This window comes from Zingiber officinale, chromosome 8B, assembly GCF_018446385.1.
Source record: "Zingiber officinale cultivar Zhangliang chromosome 8B, Zo_v1.1, whole genome shotgun sequence".
In the NCBI taxonomy this organism is placed as follows: domain Eukaryota; kingdom Viridiplantae; phylum Streptophyta; class Magnoliopsida; order Zingiberales; family Zingiberaceae; genus Zingiber; species Zingiber officinale.
The window spans coordinates 28,393,004-28,412,856 of record NC_056001.1 but is presented as its reverse complement, the minus strand read 5'-3'; the positions used below and the strand labels follow the sequence as shown (position 1 = coordinate 28,412,856).

Genomic DNA, 19,853 nt, shown 5'->3' with positions numbered 1-19,853 from the left:
TTATGGATTCATGGAACGTCGTCATTTAAATTTTTTGTAGTTTTAAATGATAATGGATCCACTCCATGAAAAATCCACAAATCATAATTTTCCACAAACTCCTCACTTTTCACACGATTATACACCTGACGAAGATGTTCAATTCGCTAGAGACGTCCACGGAGAGGGCTTCGCCAGAGATATTCAACGAAGATAGAGTTTAGATTGGCTTGCAGCAGAGAAATTTTATTGAGGGAGCATGAGGAGGAGGTTGCGAGTTTAGGGTTAGAGCAGAGAAGTTCGGTGGAAGGAGGGGAGGAACACGCGATTCAAGGGTTTGCGTGAGGGAGATTGCGGGTTTAGGTTCGTGTGAGGGAGGTCGCAAGTTTAGGGAGGGAGTTCATGAGTTTTGTTCATGCACGGGAGCTCTGTTTGGTGAAAAATAGTTGCTGGTAGATTGCGAAAAATAAACATATCATTTATCCCGGTTGCGGCAAATATTACTACTACCGCAACACATTTAAAAAGTGTTACGTATTCCTACACTATTGCAACACTTTTACAAAAGTGTTGCCATTTCTAATATCAACTGCAACACTTTTAAAAAATGTGTTGCATTTTAGTTATAATGCAACACTTATTTGAAAGTGTTGCATGTTTTTTCCAAAACTTGATATATGACAACAATTTACTAAAGTGTTGCTCCCAAAGTGATACCTTAGGCTCATTTTGTAGTAGTGGTGGGTGGAGCTTCTCTATGTGTGCCAGTTGGCAGTCTATTTTGTCCCCAAATAGAATACTGCTCTGGTCGGTCGTCGTGAGCCGCTCAGCCTCCAGAGGCCGACGTTGCTTGTTGCGCTAGTCTGTCAGCTAGTGCCTTTTGCTGCTGTTGCTTGACTATCATTGTCGCTTGCACTTGTATTAGCGCGTCGAGCTCCTCTTAAGTGAGCATCACGATGTGAAGTCATCCAGCTTCTTCCATTTTCTTGGCTCGGATGCAGGTGCGTTCCCACAGACGGCGCCAAATTTTCATCATGTCCGAGAGTCGAGGCAATGGATGCTGGGGACGTGGTGCTCCCGTTGACCGTTGGTGGACTTCTAGTCAGTGAAACTTGCAACCATAGCAACGCCAGTGCCGAGCCAGGAAGGGGTTCCCCGGCGATGGCCCTCTGACGCTCAAGTCAACCACCGGCGATGTAAAAGAAATGAGGAAGTAAAATGGCAGGGTAACTGTAGCTACAGTACAGATTTATGCATACCTCCGTTGAAGCTTGGGAGTCTTTATATAGAGCTCCGGGGAAGCGTGTGCATGCTCCTCGAGATGTGCACACTCCTCAACACATACCCTGAAAAGACGTATCAGAAAAGTGTCCCTGACACCATACCGCAACAACCCGAATATATCTCTGACAAGACAGTGGAAGATTATGTCGTACGATCCTCTGCCTGACCGTGCCGCCAGCCACGCCGTTTGTCAGTGGCCTAGGCTCCCACAAAGATATAGACTGATTCGTCTTTTGTTGGCTATTGAGCCGAGCGGAAGAGCCGCTCGGTCGATCCTCGTCCATTCGGACGGCTGTCCTTCCAGGGGCCGAGCGGGGGAGCCGCTCGACCATCCTTCCACTGTCCGCTCAGCTGTGGCTCCACTCGGTTGAGATTTTAGGCGAGTCCGAGCGGATTGGCCACTCGACCTCTAGATTCGCTGATACTTGGATCTTCTGAGCGTCGGAAGCTCGGTACGTGACCAAGCTGTGCTAACATCTGCTTCATGTAGGCTCGGCGATTCTTCCTCTCGGTCGGGAAAAGGGGGTTGCCCGATCAAAAGATAATACCATGGCATTGACCAGCTTGACTTTGACCACCATATCATTGACACCCTGTTGACCGGGCCCCTCCTCATCATCGGATCACTTGCTAAAGGATCTACATTATTTAAAAATTTAAAAATTTGATATTTTCTGAATCACAAGGTCATATATCTTAAAATAAGTTAGTGATTAATTTTATCAAATCTTTGTAAATTTAAAAAATCACTGCTACTAATTTATACTATCGAATTTAGGTTTGAGAGTATGGATACATTAAGGAGGATTTCAAAAGTACATTGATTTTTATTTGAAATGATTCAGAGTTCTCAATGTCCATCAGTGAATTACGAACGAACCTAGCCAATGTACCTACATCATTCAAAAATTCAAAAGTTTTTTTTTTTTTTGAACCGGAGAATTTAAGAATTCATTGATGGAGTTAGTTAGTGAATATCATAGTCCTAAATCTTATAACAAATTTTATCAAGCATTTACAAGATTGAAAATTCAATATACGGACAAGACGAAATTATCTTATATACTTAGAAAACTTTAAATTAATTTAAATCAGAATCAATATACTCATATAGACCTCTATATAATGTAAATACGTCCTCGGATATACTGCAACAACAACACAAATTTTACGCTAAATTATTGCCGTAGAGGTCATGATAAGGATTTGAATGTATTTCTCCATATAAGAACTTAAATGAAGAGTTCAAACACCATCTTATTCAAGATCATTGCACAGATTTCTTCTTAGTGTTTTTGGTTATCATATCAATTTCCATTTCTAAGATCAGTGCATGGATTTCTTCTTAGTGTTTTTCAACAACATTGGCATTATTGACAATGATTTCTTTCTTGTACTTGCAGTTTTTTTTGTGATGATCTTTTTTATCACAATTGAAACATTTACCAAGAAATTTTTTTCTGGTCATTTCCGGATTTTTTCAACTTTCTACCATTATTGACCTTGAAGTTCTTGTTAAACTTGCTTGCTTCGGTAACATTAACTTTAGAGGATTCATTGTTATTTTCCTTGGGATTACGAGACATAGTCTCCTCTTCAATCCTCAAATGTTTTCGCAAGTTCTCCAAGATTAAATCATCTCTGTTATGCAAAAGTTTATTTCTATAACCATTCTAATTTTGGGGTAATTTAATAATAATTGTACCCACTTAGAATGATTCAGAAATTTTCACTTTTAATTCACGAGGCTTGGTAACAGTGAGTTGTAGTTCATGTATTTGATCAAAACACACTTGGTGTTAATCATGACAAATTCAAGATACTTCAAGATAAGGAATTTGTCCATACCTTTTTTTCGACTTTGTATTTGTATTCAAGTACATTCCATATCTCTACTGGGGATTCAATTGAGTCATAGAGATCATAGAATTTATCAAAGAGAGTGTTGAGAATGTGACCACGACATATCACCACGTCTTTTTCACTCTTCTTCCGTGTAGCCTTGACTGTATTAGAGTCATCATCCTTTGGTTTTGGAAATGACTCCAACTTTGGATCAAGAACATATGCAACCTTGAGAATTTTCCTTTCCAATAGTTAAAATTTGTGTCCCCGAATAGATTGAGTTGAACATTTGGATTGAGAAAAGATGGCATAGTTTTTTCAATTTCCATTGTAGAATTAAAATTTTAAAGATGGTTAGAGAAATCAATCTAGAAACATAGAACTTCGAAGGTGGAAACGGATTTGTGGTGTATCCAAACGCTTAGGTTTAGGCATATGGAAATACTTTCCTTTAAAGTTTTATTTGCCCTCACTACTTAAAGTTTGCTAATGAGTTTTATAGCAAATTACCCCCAAGATACAACCCTTCAGCACAATATCTAGCAAAAATTTTGAGTTGCCAAAAGATAAAGAAATCTATAGAAATATGAATATCTATAGAGAGATTGGTATCTTTTTCACGAATTGTCTAAAACTAATGGATGCAACAATGAAAAGATGCACCTCTTCATTCAATTAACTATCAAAGTTAGTTATAGATGAAATCATTCAACCAAGATATATATTGGTCCAATTCAAACTCTCACATATATTACAATTTATTACATATAATTCTCCACGCAATAACTTAAATGAAGAGTTCAACACCATCTTATTCAAGATCTTCATAAGAACATAATCCCAAACACCAGGCCAGGCCACCTTATTCAAAGATACCGTAATCCCAAACATAGTTACTTAGTGATTTCCGTTGACAATTCTGCCTCCGTCGACGACGATAACCTGACCATTCACGTAGCAAGAAGGAGGGAGGCAAAGGAAGGCCACGACGCCGGCCACATCCTCCGGCTCCCCCAAGCGCCCAAGAGGCACGCGATGATTCTCCCTCGCCACAAATTCCTCGTCTTGCACCAACTGCCACAATAAACAAATTCATATTCATCCGCCAAAATCTATTATTTTTTTGGCAGATAATCTTTTCTTTTCTAGATAACAAAAAGCTGTGTTCACTTACAAAGTCGACGAGTTGTGTTTTTATGAATCCTGGAGCTACACTGTTTGTTCTAATGTCATCTTTGGCCCATTCACATGCAAGATTTCTCGTCAGTTGATTTATTGCTCCTAATCAAATGAAGAGAGAGAGAGAAGAGAATAGTTTATCTTCCAAATGATTCAAGCAAATTCAATCTATGCAAGAAATACCTTTTGTTGATGCATACACAGACACATGATCCCCGGCAATGAAGCCAGAGATGGAGGTGATGAACACAATACTCCCACCTCCACAAGCCTTAAGGAGAGGATAAGCAAGTTGGCTCAAGTGGAACGCCGATTCCAGGTTTGTGCTGATCACGAGCTTGAAATCCTCCAGGGTTTGCTCCATCGCCGGTTTGAAGATCGATGCCCCTGCATTGTTAACCTGCAAAACGTACGAAGAAGATTAAGATTTAATTTGTTTAGGTTTTAGAAGGGGAGGAAAAGAAAAAAAAAAAAAAAAGAGGTGTAATTAATACCAGAATGTTGAGCTTCCCGTCGAATTGGGACTTCACCGTCGCCATGAGCTTCTCTCTCTCGCTTGGGGACGAAACGTCGCAGACAGATCCGGTGACTTTGAGCTTGGAATCGCGCCATTTCTGCAGGCACTTCTCCAGATCTGCTTCGCTGCGGGCGCAAGTGTGCACCGCCGATCCAAGTCTGGCGAGCTCCTCGACGATCGCATGCCTAAATTAAGCTTGATGGATGAGTAGAAATATATAGATGGAAAGAGATGGAGTAGTATTCGATCGAGGAATGTAACTACCCGATTCCCTTGGAGCCTCCGGTGACCAGAGCAGTCGTCCCGGCGAGAGACCATCTGTTTGTGTCAATGGGAGCGTGTTCTTGGACGCTGCTCATGCTTCTATTTTCGGAAAGTAAACTCTCCCGTTGAGATTGAGGGGAGAGGGAGGAGTGCTTATATATTTTTTAAATTGACTCACGATATCTCACTCCTCGAACGATCGGTCAATTCTTCGTAATGTTTTCCTACACTCCTGAACACAATTATTTTTTAACAGGATTTTTTTTCATACTATTACTATTATAAATATTAGAATAATAAAAAAAATCGATTCAATTAGCAACGGCTCTGGTCGAAAATAAAATTATAATACATTAAAATAATTTACTTTAATTAAAATTATTTTAACATGATTAAAATTATTTATTTATTTTTATAAAATATATAAATGCACTATTGTATTAAAATTATTTAGAAAATATTAAAATAAATTAATTCAATTTAATTAAAATTATTAAATTATAATATTATTTTATTAAAATATTTTTATTAACTTATTAAAATTATTTTAAATTAATTAAAATCACTTTATAACTCTTATAGCACCAAGGTATTAATTGCTACACCAACTCTGATAAAGGCGGGGCGATTTTTTTCCATAATTTATTGGGGGTTGTTGATTATGGATGGTCCGATTCAACTTGACGTAACAAATTGGAACACGTCGTTGGAATTCAAAGGATAGAGTTATTTACTTTAAAGACCGTTCAAAATGGATTACATTTTTTTATTAACACGGAATTGATTTTTTTTCAATTCTATCGTCTTGTTTAAGTTATTCATCTCGTAATATTTTTTAATTTATCCTCTTAATTAATAGAAAATTTTTATAAAATTAAATCAATGATCTACCGGATTAATATTTTTTTATTTAAATTATTTGATACGGTGAAAATGGAGTATTAGAGTTTAATCAAAGTCTCATATTAAAAAGATTTGGTAAAGATCATACGATTAAAAAGATACATGATATTTTCATTGATATAGACTTTTTGGAGAGAGCCTAAGAGCAAATTCATGAGGGTCTAGGCCCAAAATGGATAATATCATATCATTGTGGAGATATGTAGACATTTTTTACACAACAAATGGTATCAGAGCCATGGTCCAGACTAGCTAAATGGCATATGCAATGGTCTTGAACGAAATTGAGGGTGGACCCGGGGTAAGTTAGATTGACCGGATGCTCGCAGGGAGGTATGGAGCAGATCAGGATGATCAGATGCTTGTGGGAAAGACCCCGAAGCAGGTCAGGGTGACCGGATATTCGTGGGAAGGCCCGGAACTGGTCAGGGTCGTCAGATACTTATAGGGAGGCGAGTAGGTCAGGGTGATCAAATGCTCGCAGGGAAGCCCGAAGCAGATCAAGGTGACTGAATACTCGTGAGGAGACACGGAATAGGTCAAGGTGACCAAGGTGCGGATGCTTACGGGGAGGCCCAGAGCAGGTCAGGATGACCAGATACTCGTAGGGAGGCCCGTACCATGAGAATAATTATAGTCCTTCGTTTGAGGGGAGAATTACTATGGTTCAATCAAAGTCCCGCATAACACAGAGACATGTGACAGGTTCATGACTCTCAAAGTAGAATTGAATCGGCCCAACTGAAAATTGAGTCGGGATCAAACTAGTCTAACTCAAGATAGAGCTCGACTTGAGTCAGCCTGATTTATAATTGTGCTCATTCAAGTAAGACCGACTCACGGTCATGGAACCCAACACTAAACACTTTATGACACTAAACACTTTTAAACATTGTATGTATTATTGAGTGAGAATTTTAAGTTGTCTTCGCTACGGGAAATTGAATTGCAAATTAATTAAATTGGCATCATAATCCCTTGTTTCTCTACTCTTTTCACTTTAAGTTGCAAAACCATCTCGCCTTATAAGTTTTAACAGACACCATTTTTTTTTTCAAGTTTGAACTTTCTAACTCTATCATGTCTTGTTTAAATTTATATTCGGTTTTAATCATTTTGCTGCGTGCATGTGCTAACCTCTTCATCCGAAGCCATAAGCAAAGAAATTTATCCTAATAAATAGCTGAGTAAAAAATAATAGACATTAATAGGAAACTAAGATCTCAAAGAGAAGATAATAATTAGATTCTCATGCAAATTTTTTTATGGCACTATTCTAAATCTGAACTTGCTAAAAAGCATGAAATATAATTATAAGAGCCAAACTTATCAGAAAAAATTCAAATCCTTATCATTACACTAATTCCAAATTTGTGTTCTCTTCCGATATAAAGTTGATAGTCTAAGAAAAAAAACGAAATAGCATTGTTGTAAAACAGAAGTATACAAAGAAATTGTGTACCAATTCTTCGCAATGCATACCTTATTTGCCAGAGTATATCATATTCTTGGATAATATAAATTTGAACTGAAACATCTAGATCATCCCATTTGGTATAAAGTTTGGACACAAATGATCCAAAGGGCTTCAGTAATGACACAGCCGCACCTATAAAATAATTAGGTAGAATTCAGTGTAAACTGTGAAAACAATATTTTGATTCAATTGAAGATAATTTTTTTTAATAAGACAAAACTTGATTGGTCAAAAAAAAAAAAAAAAAACCTAACATTGATGTGACATTAAACTGAAATATATCTATGGTCAACGTATTTTCCTTGATACGTTATATTACAAGGATATATCTTAGCCTTGATATTTTTTTTCTAAGTACTAGACAAATTACACCAACATATTCGGTTAGGAGATTGTTTGGTATAATCATGATTAAAGTTGGTCAATTTAATTAAGCTCGAGTGAATTTAAATTAAATTTTGATGTGAAAAATTCTAAAAATTCTAAATATAGGATCGAAAAGAATTTAGATATCTCCACAATTGCATGATATTGTCCACTTTAGATCTAAGCCCTCATAATTTTGCTCTTGGACTCTCCCCCACAAGCTTCCTATGTCCGATCCTCGACCCACCAGATCTTCCTGACCCCGATCCTCGACCCACCAGGTCTTTCTACCCCTCAGTCCACCCAACCTACTAGGACTTCCTTGCCTAGCCGCAACTAGGACTTCCTGCCTGCTGTCTGGTCCTCTTGATCCGAACATAGGAGCTCCCATTTTCTTTGTTCGAGGTCAATATTGTACTCACATGGCTCAATTAGACCATAGCTCTTGTGCACAGTCGACGGTTAAACCTTCTGGCAGTTCGGGTTCTGATACCAATTGTAGGATCGAAAAGAATTTAGATATCTCCACAATTATATGATATTGTCCACTTTGGGCCTAAGCCCTCATGGTTTTGCTCTTGGGCTCTCCCCAAAAGGTCTCATGCCAATGGAGATATCTTTCTCTTTTATAAACCCATGATCTTTCCCATGTGTTTTCAATGTGGGACTATGTTTGCAACCTTACAACACCAACACTAATTGCGGTTAGGTAAAGGAAAGTCCAAGTGGATAAAGGAGAACCGCATATTGATAAAAAGAAAACCCTAACTGTGGTTTGACAAAGTAAAGTCCAAGTGGGTCAAGAAGGACTACACGTTAGCAAAAGGAAAGCCTTAACTGTAGTTAGGCAAATGAGAGTCCAAGTGGGTCAAGGAGGGTCGTACGTTGGCAAAGAAAAGTCCTAACTGAGATTAGACAGAAGTAAATTCAAGTGAGTCAAGGAGGACCGCACTTGATAATCGAAAGTCCAACGAGAAGTTGACATGAGATGAAAAATTCAACTGGGTCAAAGGTTGGCCTGGCACGGGAAGTCCCTGATAGATCGGATACGAGCGATAGAGGGGGCGGGGGTGAATATCACGCTCTTTTAAAACTTTTCTTTAAACTTTAAAATTAGAATTGTGCAGCGGAAAATATAAAGAGAGACGAATTCGTTTACTTCGTTTGGAGTCTAGCTCGACTCCTACTCGAAGGCTCGCGGTCCTTGACCGCACCGATGGGTAATCACTATAACTCTTCTTTCCGAAATCCTTCGGAAAGAAGCAGATCATACAGATACAAAAATATAAGATAGTAACAACCCTACTATCTTATTTGTATTTAAATGCAATATGAGTAAAGTATACCGATAGTACTAATTGAAGGTTGAAGCGCGGTTGGTACTTCTGGACGGAGTATCTTGCACAGCTGATGATGACTTGTAGCACGATCTGTTTGCAGAGAAGAGCTTTTTGATTATGAGTAGTGTTCTTTCTGGCCTCAGACTTCGAGCCTTCTTTTATAGGTGTACTGGACGTTCGGTCGACCGATCCTCCTGTTCGGTCGACTGAACACGCTCCCCTCCTTTCTGGCTGGAGTCTGACGTTGACTCGATCTTCGACAATCAATGCTCTTTAAGGGTTCGGTCGACCGAACCCTTTTTTCGGTTGATCGAACAACTTCCTTCCCTGTTCGTCGTGATTTGCCGAGATCAACAGTTAATGCAACTTTAATGCTGATTGGTTCGACCGACCGATCCATGAGTTCGGTCGACCGATCAGTGTGCTTTCCTTCTGCTCTGATCGTTGCTGTCTGTCATCTGGGTTTGGTCGACCGATCATAAGGTTCGGCCGACCGATCAGTATTTGATCGGACTTGGACTCTGTTCTAGTCTGGTCTGAATACTGCACTGATTTTGCCTTGTTCGATCGACCGATACAGTGGTTCGGTCGACCGATCCAGTTGTACCTACAAAACAGTGTTAAGCAAAAAATCTCCTGCAAAACAGATGTTAGAACAATAATATTATAATGCAGGAGTAATATGAAAGACAATAGAACTGTCTTGATCTCAACTTTGAAACCTTCCCGGTTTCTTCAATTGGATCAGTGACCTTATGTTGTTCCCTTCGGGAACACGACCTCACTATCGCTCCTCCAGTTTGTTTACCTCAACCTACTTGCCAAACTTTGATCCTCCAGATCTAGTTTGGACTTTTCACTCAGTCTTGATAGGCTCCCCAGGACTTTTCTCTTATTCTTTGGTCCTCCAGACCTCTTGATCACATTGCCAAGCTTCGGGTCCCCTCTGTTGGATCAAGAAGCGCTAGAGGGGAGGTGAATAGCGCTCGTGGCTATTTCGTTTGATTTAAAAACAGAGTCAGAATACGCAGCGGAATTAAGTAAAGAAAGAAAGAAACAAAGCAAACACAGAAGACACAGATCGTTTACTTGGTTTGGAGCCTGTGGCGACTCCTACTCCAAGGCTCGCGATCGTTGATTGCTTACTGTGGGCAACAACTATATCGCGCAAAGAGTTTGTACAAAGGTAAGTTACAATAAGTGCAATAATTAAAGAAAACTTATACCGACGACAGAATCTTAAAGTAGCGGAGCTCCGGGTTGTCGGAAACTTATAGTAGCACTTCTGGGTGTTTTTGAGGCAGCGCGTTGTAGCTTGATCACTTAGAAAATGTTGTTCTGAGCCTCTGCCTCGAACCCCCTTTTAAATAGTGTTGGAGGCGCCTCCAAGCCTGTCCGAGGCGCCTCTAGGCCACCGAGTCGCACGCGTGGATCAGCTCTGATCTAGTCGCACCTTATCCCATTGAAGGCACCTCCAAGCTGCTCCAAGGCGCCTCCAACGTGGTCCAAGGCTCCTTTAGCTTCCTTCGAGGCGCCTCCAGCGCCTCTGGACAGCTGGCTTCGGCTAGCACCCGAGGCGCCTCCAAGCTCCATGGAGGCGCCTCGGACACTGTTCATCCGAGGTTAAATGTGCTCCTTTGTTCCTGCAAAATGTGTTAGTCCCAAACACAAAACCCTGCAAAACAAAGTTAGCACAGAAATATGATGAATGATATCGACAGTCATCGGATTGTCCGAGGGTGACTTCGAATTTCCAATCGGAAACCCTAGGTCGATCCGACGCCTACTGTTCCCTCTACGGGGAACGCGTCCTCAGCTACTCCACTCAGGGGATTTACCTGTTGCCAGTGCGATCCTCCAGATCGACTGGACTTTTGCTCAGCGTTCGAAGCTTCCGGACTTTCTGCTAGACTTTCGCTTCCCAGCCCATCCAGTCTTGCACCTGGTTCGCGACACCAGAACTTTCCACCTAGGGTTACCCCCTAGGACTTTTGCCTGAAGTTCTCGACCCACCAAGACTTTCTGCATAGGGTTATCACCCCCTATGACCTAGGGTTATCACCCCCTAGGGTTTTCCACCTGCCTAACCGCAGCTAGGACTTTTACCTAAGTATCATTTAGGACTTTCCTGCAAGCTCCATGAACTTGTTAGATCACAACACTACTTAACTTTGAACCCTTTGCCATTATCAAAACTTGGGTTCGATCGTCTAATGCTTCCCGCACCAACAATCTTCCTCTTTTTGATTATGGCAACTCAAATTCAAAGTTAAGTAAAAAAAAATGCATAAATAACCGTAAGCATGCTTTAAAATAAGAAGTTTAAGCACAAACATAAGCATACTTAAGTCACATATTAAGTACAAGCTAAAGACATTTTAAACTTTATAAAATTTAAGGTATTAAAATTCTTAAATTAAAATTCTCTTATTAAGGCTCCCCCTTAATAAGAGAACTCTTTTCCTTAATTTTTAACTCTTATCCTTAATTTGAATTTTTTGTCTTATTCTCCCCCTTTGCCATATATCAAAAATTTTGTAGGAAAAACTTAGTAAAAAATGTTTAAGTCAAAAGTAACATTTAAAACACCTAGCTTTTAAGTCATTGTAGGGAAAATTTTGTAGGAAAAGCTTAGGAACATTTTTCTAAGTAAAAAAATAGTTTAAGTATAGAACAATTCAGTTTAGCCAAAATTTTGAAAACTTAACCTTTTTCAAAGACTTTATTTTAAAGATTTTTTATTAGACTTAAAAGTCTTCAAAAAATTATTTTCTTTAAGTATGAAAATCAAATTAAGTTTGGAAAAACTTTAGCTTTAAGAACTTTTTCAAACACTTAGCTTTTTATGATTAATTTTCATTGTAAGCTAAATGTCTAGGGAGATAATTTTCTTTCAACTAAATTTGAAGATTTAGTAAAAAGTTTACTTAAAAAAATAACTTTAGTCACTTTTGAAACTTAGATGAAATCTTTGGGAAAAAGTAAATTTTCAAACTCTGTTAAAAAAGCTTTGTTGGTAAATATTCTTTTAATTTTGAACAAGTTTTTTAAATAATAGTTTGAAAAGAACAAAATAAACTTTACTAAATTTTCAAATGATTTTGAAAAAATATTAAAAAGTTTGAAAAAGTATTTAAATGAATAATGAATTTCAAAATACTTAATGGCCAAGGAGGAGCAATAAGTTTAAACCTTAAAGTCCAAGCATGAGGTGAGTTGATTGCAATTTAATTATGTTCTTTTGGTAAGGTATCAGAGCCCTAATGTGCAAGTTGAGTAACCCTAAAAACATCAAATACTTAATTTCTTGACAACATGTTTAACCATCTAACTACTAGCTGATTGTCTAGAGGACAACAACTTTCACTTGGTTAGTTAAGTTAAGTCAATATATCTAGTTAGATTTGACTAGGGTTGGATGCCTTGACTTGAGTACTGTATATTAGGTATTTAACGCCTAGACTCATATTGATGCACAAATATAAGCATTCTTGAGTCCAGGCTGTACCCTATGCATCTCACATCATTCTATGTTTTTCAAGCACAATCAAGGTAGGCCTAGGTGTTTGTGAGATGCTCTGGCTCAATTTTAGGGGAGCATGATTTCTAGGGTAGAGCCTAAGCTAAGTCCATATTTTGAAAATCTAGTAAAATTGAAATTTTAAAAACAATTTTTTCCTAGAATTTTTAAATCACAAGATGATTTTGAAAATAAGAATAACATTTAAGAGTAAAGGTAGGAAACTGATTTGAAAATCAATACTTATTCTACCCAACACATTCCTATTTGCCTTCTAAGAGTAGAATTTAACCAACAAAAACTAGTAAGCAAAAATAAGTATAGTTCAACTAAGCACCAGTATAGTCAAACTAGACAAAATAGGTCTCTATCCAAAATGCATCAAATGACAGTGTCATAAAGTCGGATCATCGAAATCAGGATCATCAGCTGGAGGGTCGTCAGCTGGAGGTGGTGCAAGGGGCTGCTCGGGTGCAAGCTGAGGCTGTCCCTGGTGACGTATCTTGCCTCGGAGAGAGGCGAACCCTGCAGCTATCTCGGATCGAAGAGATCGGAGGAAGCGATGGCACTCTCGAACAGCGCATCGAGTCTCAATGAACTGAACCTCAAGCCGGGCGAGTTTGTCCTCGACAGAGAGTGACGCCGAAGTCGAAGGCTCGGTTGATGTGGAGGGCCCGGCAGAGGTGGAAGGATCTGCGAAAAACTCCTCTGCTAAGAAGTCGGGCCACTCCTCTCCCTCGCCTGGTGCATCCTCGGCCTCTGGAGCGATAGGAGCAGCGACTGGCGGTGGCTGGCCCTTCCAGGCCAGAATCCCCTCGGCGGTGACCTCTATATCGGCTAATCGAAGACTCCGCTGCCCTAACTCATCGTATATGGTAAATGGGATGAGTGCCCCTATAGACGTGTCTATCCTAGATGTGGAGAAAATCTGGGTCAGGATATGACAGTAGGGCATATGGATCACTCCAAACATGACTATACTAGATGCATGAATGATGTTATGAAACATATGCAGTGCAATGTCTATATCTAAGCGCTGACTAAGAACATACAAAAAGAATGAGTGGGATGATCGCATCTTCAAGACGTCTCGAGATGTGATGGGCAAAATGCATGTTGTCAGGACTCTGTACATAACATAATCCTGAACCCTAAGAAGAGTCGACCTGAACTCAGTCAGGCCAAAGGGTCTCTCCTCCCCAAAAAAATGCATATAGATGTCATCTAAGGTGATATGGGAATAGGGATCACCGAATGGTAGATCCCTAACCGGATAGCACAGGAAGGTACATGTGGACTCCCTAAGCTCTAGACTCGTACGAATCAGGGAGGGGGTAAGCTGGATGTCAGTTCCACCCACTCTGGTGGAATATGTAGTATCATCAATCTTTTCAAGGTTGTGATAAAACTGGGCATACAAATCTTGGTTTACTGTGTTGTTGCAGTCAACCAGTTTCCCTTGGTGATAGTAATCTATCATCTGAACTGCGGGGAGACAAAACTGGGCAAAAAATGCCCTACCTACATACCTAGGTTTAATGGACTCAAATGTAAACCTAGCAAAATCTACCCTATGCTGCTCCGAGGGGAATCTAGGGTCCGTAGAAGGGGCCCTAGCCGGTGTAGGATCAACAATGCGACGTTTACTATTTTTGACAATATATATAAAAAGATGCAGAATAACTACAAATAAGGACAATAGGGAGGTTTGAGATATACCTAGGAGGCATTGTAGGTGTATGAAGGAGAGCGGATGGTTTGAAGGCACCTTAGGGGAAGAAATCGCACGTATTGGAGAGGGAATCGCGGAGAGAAACAGATTTGAGAACGAACAGAAAAGCTTCTGTTCGTTTATGAAATCTCGGGTTGGAGACGCCTTATACGGTGCTTGAGGCGCCTCCATGGCGCAGTTAGAGGCGCCTCGGAGGCCATCCGAGGCGCCTTTGGTTAAGGCGACGGGAAATTTCCCGCCGTGATTAAGGGCGCCTTCCTCGTGTGGGAGGTGCCTCCGCTATGCGCCTACGTGTCATACAATTTTTTTTTTTAATATTAAGTTAATTTGTTTTAAAGGTTAGGTTAATTAAGAAAAAGAAAAAATAAGTTAATTAAGTTTCGAAAAATATTAGGTTCATTAAATTTTTGAAAAATATTTTAAGTTGATTACATTTCTGAAAAATATTTCAAGTTGATTAAATTTTTGAAAAAATATTTTAAGTTGATTAAATTTTTGAAAAATATTTTAAGTTAGTTATTTTCTTTGAAAAGTATTTTAAGTTAATTAAATTTTTGAAAAATATTTTAAGTTGATTAAATTTTTGAAAAATATTTTAAGTTAATTAAATTTTTTGAAAAGTATATTAAGTTAATTAAATTTTTGAAAAATATTTTTAGTTAATTAAATTTTTTGAAAAGTAATTTAAGTTGATTAAATTTTTGAAAAATATTTTAAGTTGATTAAATTTTTGAAAAATATTTTAAGTTGATTAAATTTTTGAAAAATATTTTAAGTTAATTAAATGTTTTTGAAAAGTATTTTAAGTTAATTAAATTTTTTAAAAATATTTTAAGTTAATTAATTTTTTGAAAAATATTATAAGTTAATTAATTTTTTGAAAAATATTATAAGTTAATTAATTTTTTTGAAAAATATTTTAAGTTAATTAAATTTTTGAAAAATATTTTAAGTTAATTAAATTTTTGAAAAATATTTTAAGTTAATTAAATTTTTTGAAAAGTATTTTAAGTTAATTAAATTTTTGAAAAATATTTTAAGTTAATTAAATTTTTGAAAAATATTTTAAGTTAATTAAATTTTTGAAAAATATTTTAAGTTAATTAAATTTTTTGAAAAATATTTTAAGTTAATTAAATTTTAGAAAAATATTTTAAGTTAATTAATTTTTTTTAAAAGTATTTTAAGTTAATTAAATTTTTGAAAAATATTTTAAGTTAATTAAATTTTTGAAAAATATTTTAAGTTAATTTTAATTACGAATTTTAATTTCAAATTTTGAATTTTAATTCGATTTTCGAATTTGAATCTTGAATTAATTTAATTATAATTAAGAATTTTAATTCCGAATTTTAACTCGAATTTTGAGTTTATATTTGAATTTCAAATTTGATTTTCTTTTAATTTCTATTCCTTAGTCATATCACCCGATCTAAATTTTCAATTAGGTAATCCTATAATTTTTCTGAGATGAATTAGGTTCAATTTTAGGCTTTGGTTTAACTTTGTGTTAGATTCATGTTTAGCTTTCGGTTCAATTAGTCATTCTTTGGATAAACTTCTGGGCTATGGTGAGTCACAAGGACATCATTAAATTAACCATGCCTTCGAGGTTTTCCAAATAGTCCTACCCATTGAACGTAGTACAAAACCTTGGTCTAACTAGTTATGATTCATAAAGGGTAGCTTCGGTCAGTTCCACTTAGTCAAATGCACCAGGTCGAAGCCATATCTTCCTAGACATGCGATGACTAAGCTTCCCCAACATACTATCATCCAATACTTCACCAGTACCGTGGGTCAAGTTAAACCTAGTCCAGTTTAATCTAACCTTAATTATCCTGCCGGGTAGTCTATTCTTGGTTACCCTTATCGGGTGGATTAAGTTTGGAGGTGTCAGCTATTCTGGAGCCTTCCCTTGGATTTTTAAGATTTCATAAATTTGAATTTGGATTGATTTAATTCAATTTAATTTAAATTTTAATTTAATTTGATTTAATTTGGATTTTAAGTTAATTCAATTTAATTTAGATTTGAATTTGAATTTAATTTGATTTAATTTGAATTTAATTTGATTTTATGTTTATTATTTTTTTCTAGCTCCCCCTGGATCATAGCCTCGATATGGTCTATCGAGGTAATGTATTTGATCTTTAGGGACCCAATATTGACCAAGTCCAACTTGATTAACCAAGTTGGACTTGGGTACTCATGCTTGGACTGATTTGTTATTTTGTCTATTTACTAAGGACAGGTAAGATCTATATTTTCTTTTAGTTTTATAACCTAGCCCAGTTTTGTTGTAAACGGCTCTTTGTGTCCCAAGAATTAGGTTAAGCTTCTTGAAGCCCAAGGAGAACCGTTCTAATGTATTTTTTAAATCCTTAACCTGAGTTTTCAGACTGGAGTTTTCTTCCTCAAGTTTTTGAACTTGAGTTGAATTTCCAGTCTGACTTGGGTCAGGCAAGGTTTTGGGGTTAGTCACTTCTTTCAGGACTGCTACTTCCTTTAGAAGTGACTTGACTTTAAGATTTGATTTTGCTAATTTGCGTAATAAATAATTGACTAAATTGTTAAGTCGAGGAACACTTACAGCAGGGTCTGGCCCTTCGGAAATGGATACGGATCCGTGGCTTCGCTCGGACTCGGCTTCCGACTCACTCTCACTCTCAGACAGATTGATCTCGTCCCGGGCCATTAGTGCAAGTAGACTCGTCTAATCGAGTTTGTCGTCGTTGTCTTCTGAGGAGGATTCGTCCCATGTCGCCTTTAGCACCTTCTTTTTCCTCTGCTTTTTTGCATCCTTCTGATTAGGGCAGTTGGCCTTAATGTGCCCTTTCTGGTTGCATCCGTAACAGATCACTTCAAGCTTGACTTTTGAACTGGATTGAACCTTCTTGGATTATACTGCCTTCTTTAGATCTCTTTTGTTGAAGCCTTTCTTTTTCTTGTAAAGCTTCTTCACTAGGTTCACGAGCTCGGAGGTTAATTCGTCGTCTTCATCGTCTGAATCAGGTTCGTCTTCCTCCTCTAGTTTAGTTCTTCGCGTGTTCGACTGGTACCTGCAACCAAAGCAATACCCTTCTCGGTTGGCAGTGTATTAGTCTGTTCATGCAGTTCGAATTCTGAAAACAATTCATCTAATCTAATGGAAGATAAGTCCTTGGAGACTTTGTAGGCATCTACCATCGATGCCCACAATGTGCTCCTCGGAAAAGTGTTTAGAGCGTACCTTATGATGTCCCGATTCTCGACTCTTTGCCCGATCGCATGGAGGGAGTTGAGAATGTCTTGTATGCGAGCATGGAGTTGACTTGCGGTTTCTCCGTCCTGCATTTTTAGGTTATATAATTTATTAAATAAAAGATCTCTTTTACTAACCTTGGTGTCAGAGGTTCCCTCGTGGAGTTTGATCAGCTTCTCCCAAAGCTCTTTTGCGCTGGAGAACGATCCAACTCTGTTGAGCTCTTCCTTGGGCAGTCCGCACTGGAGTGTGCAGGTTGCTCTGGCATCAGCTTCCACCTTCTTGATTAGGGTCGGTTCCCATTTTTCGTAGGGTGTCGGCTTGCCGTCTTCGTCGGTTGACAGTTGTATTCCAGTCTTGATGATCATCCACGTGTCGAATTGTATCTTGAGGAAGGTTTCCATTCGCCCCTTCCAATATCCGAAGTCTTCGCCGGTGAAAAGCGGGGGGCGAACGGTGCTGAAACCCTCTTGTTGGGCCATTGATAATATGCAAAAACAAAGACAAAGTAAAAATGTCCCAAGACTATGTCTTGGATTAGCAGTGCGGGAAATAAAATTTTAAGATTACGAGCTCGAGTGGTGTTTCACCAACTTCGAGCTAAAATCGATTTGAAAAAATAATTAGAATGTAGCTATTAAGTTAGATTCTAATTGGCTCCGTAAAAATTGGAAATACCAAGCAAATTTTTTTTTTCGTGATTGGTGGTTGCACCAGATCAACGCGACCCCGCTCTGATACCAATTGTTGGATCGAGAAGCACTAGAGGGGAGGTGAATAGCACTCGTGGCTATTTCGTTCTATTTAAAAACAGAGTCAGAATACGCAGCGGAATTAAGTAAAGAAAGAAAGAAACAAAGCAAACACAGAAGACATAGATCGTTTACTTGGTTCGGAACCTGTGGCGACTCCTACTCCAGGGCCCGCGATCGTTGATCGCTTACTGTGAGCAACAACTATATCGCGCAAAGAGTTTGTATAAAGGTAAGTTACAATAAGTGCAATAATTAAAGAAAACTTATACCGACGACAGAATCTTAAAGTAGCGGAGCTCCGGGTCGTCGGAAACTTGTAGCAGCACTTCTGGGTGTTTTTGAGGCAGCGCGTTGTAGCTTGATCACTTAGAAAATATTGTTCTGAGCCTCTGCCTCGAATCCCCTTTTAAACAGTGCTGGAGGCGCCTCCAAGCATGTCCGAGGCGCCTCCAGGCCGCTGAGTCGCACGCGTGGATCAGCTCTGATCTGGTCGCATCTTATCCCATTAAAGGCGCCTCCAAGCTGTTCCAAGGCACTGCCAACGCCTGGTCCAAGGCGCCTTCAGCTTCCTCCGAGGCGCCTCCAGCGCCTCTGGACAACTGGCTTCGGCTAGCACCCGAGGTGTCTCCAAGCTCCATGGAGGCGCCTCGGACACTGTTCATCCGAGGTTAAATGTGCTCCTTTGTTCCTGCAAAATGTGTTAGTCTCAAACACAAAATCCTGCAAAACAAAGTTAGCACAGAAATATGATAAATGATATCGACAGTCATCGGACTGTCCGGGTCTGACTTCGGATTTCCAACCGGAAATCCTAGATCGACCCGACGTCTACTGTTCCCTCTACGAGGAACACGTCCTCACCTACTCCACTCAGGAGATTTACCTGTTTCCAGTGCGATCCTCCAGATCGACTAGACTTTTGCTCAGCGTTCGAAGTTTCCGGACTTTCTGCTGGACTTCCGCTTCCCGGCCCGTCCAGTCTGTCACCTGGTTCGCGACACGAGGACTTTCCACCTAGGGTTACCCCCTAGGACTTTTGCCTGAAGCTCTCGACCCGCCAAGACTTTCCGCATAGGGTTACCACCCCCTATGACCTAGGGTTACCACCCTCTAGGGTTTTCCACCTGTCTAACTGCAGCTAGGACTTTTGCCTAAGTATCACTTAGGACTTTCCTGCAAGCTCCATGAACTTTTTAGATCACAACACTACTTAACTTTGAACCCTTTGTCATTATTAAAACTTGGGTTCGATCGTCTGATGCTTCCCGCACCAACACCCTCGACCTACTTGGACTTGCACCTCGATTCCACGATCTGTTAAGATTTCTCCTGCCTAGCCTCCAACTAAGTCTTTCCCGGTTGAGTAAACATCATGCACACTCAGTCAACTTGTTAGATCATAACAAGATTTAACTTGAACCTTTGACAACATCAAAACTTAGGTTTGA

The 19,853-nt window shown here is 38.8% G+C and overlaps 1 protein-coding gene across 1 annotated transcript; it reads right to left on the bottom strand.

Moving 5' to 3' along the window:
* Window positions 1-3,800: 3,800 nt before the first annotated feature.
* Window positions 3,801-5,230, bottom strand: LOC122017991 (noroxomaritidine/norcraugsodine reductase-like). The gene is made up of 5 exons (XM_042575726.1): window positions 5,069-5,230; window positions 4,782-4,989; window positions 4,471-4,687; window positions 4,283-4,389; window positions 3,801-4,182 (listed from the first exon to the last, which is right to left on the bottom strand). Exons 1-5 carry the CDS (start codon window positions 5,161-5,163, stop codon window positions 4,006-4,008), a joined length of 804 nt encoding a protein of 267 aa, XP_042431660.1. The 5' UTR covers window positions 5,164-5,230; the 3' UTR covers window positions 3,801-4,005.
* Between the last annotated feature and the right edge of the window lie 14,623 nt (window positions 5,231-19,853).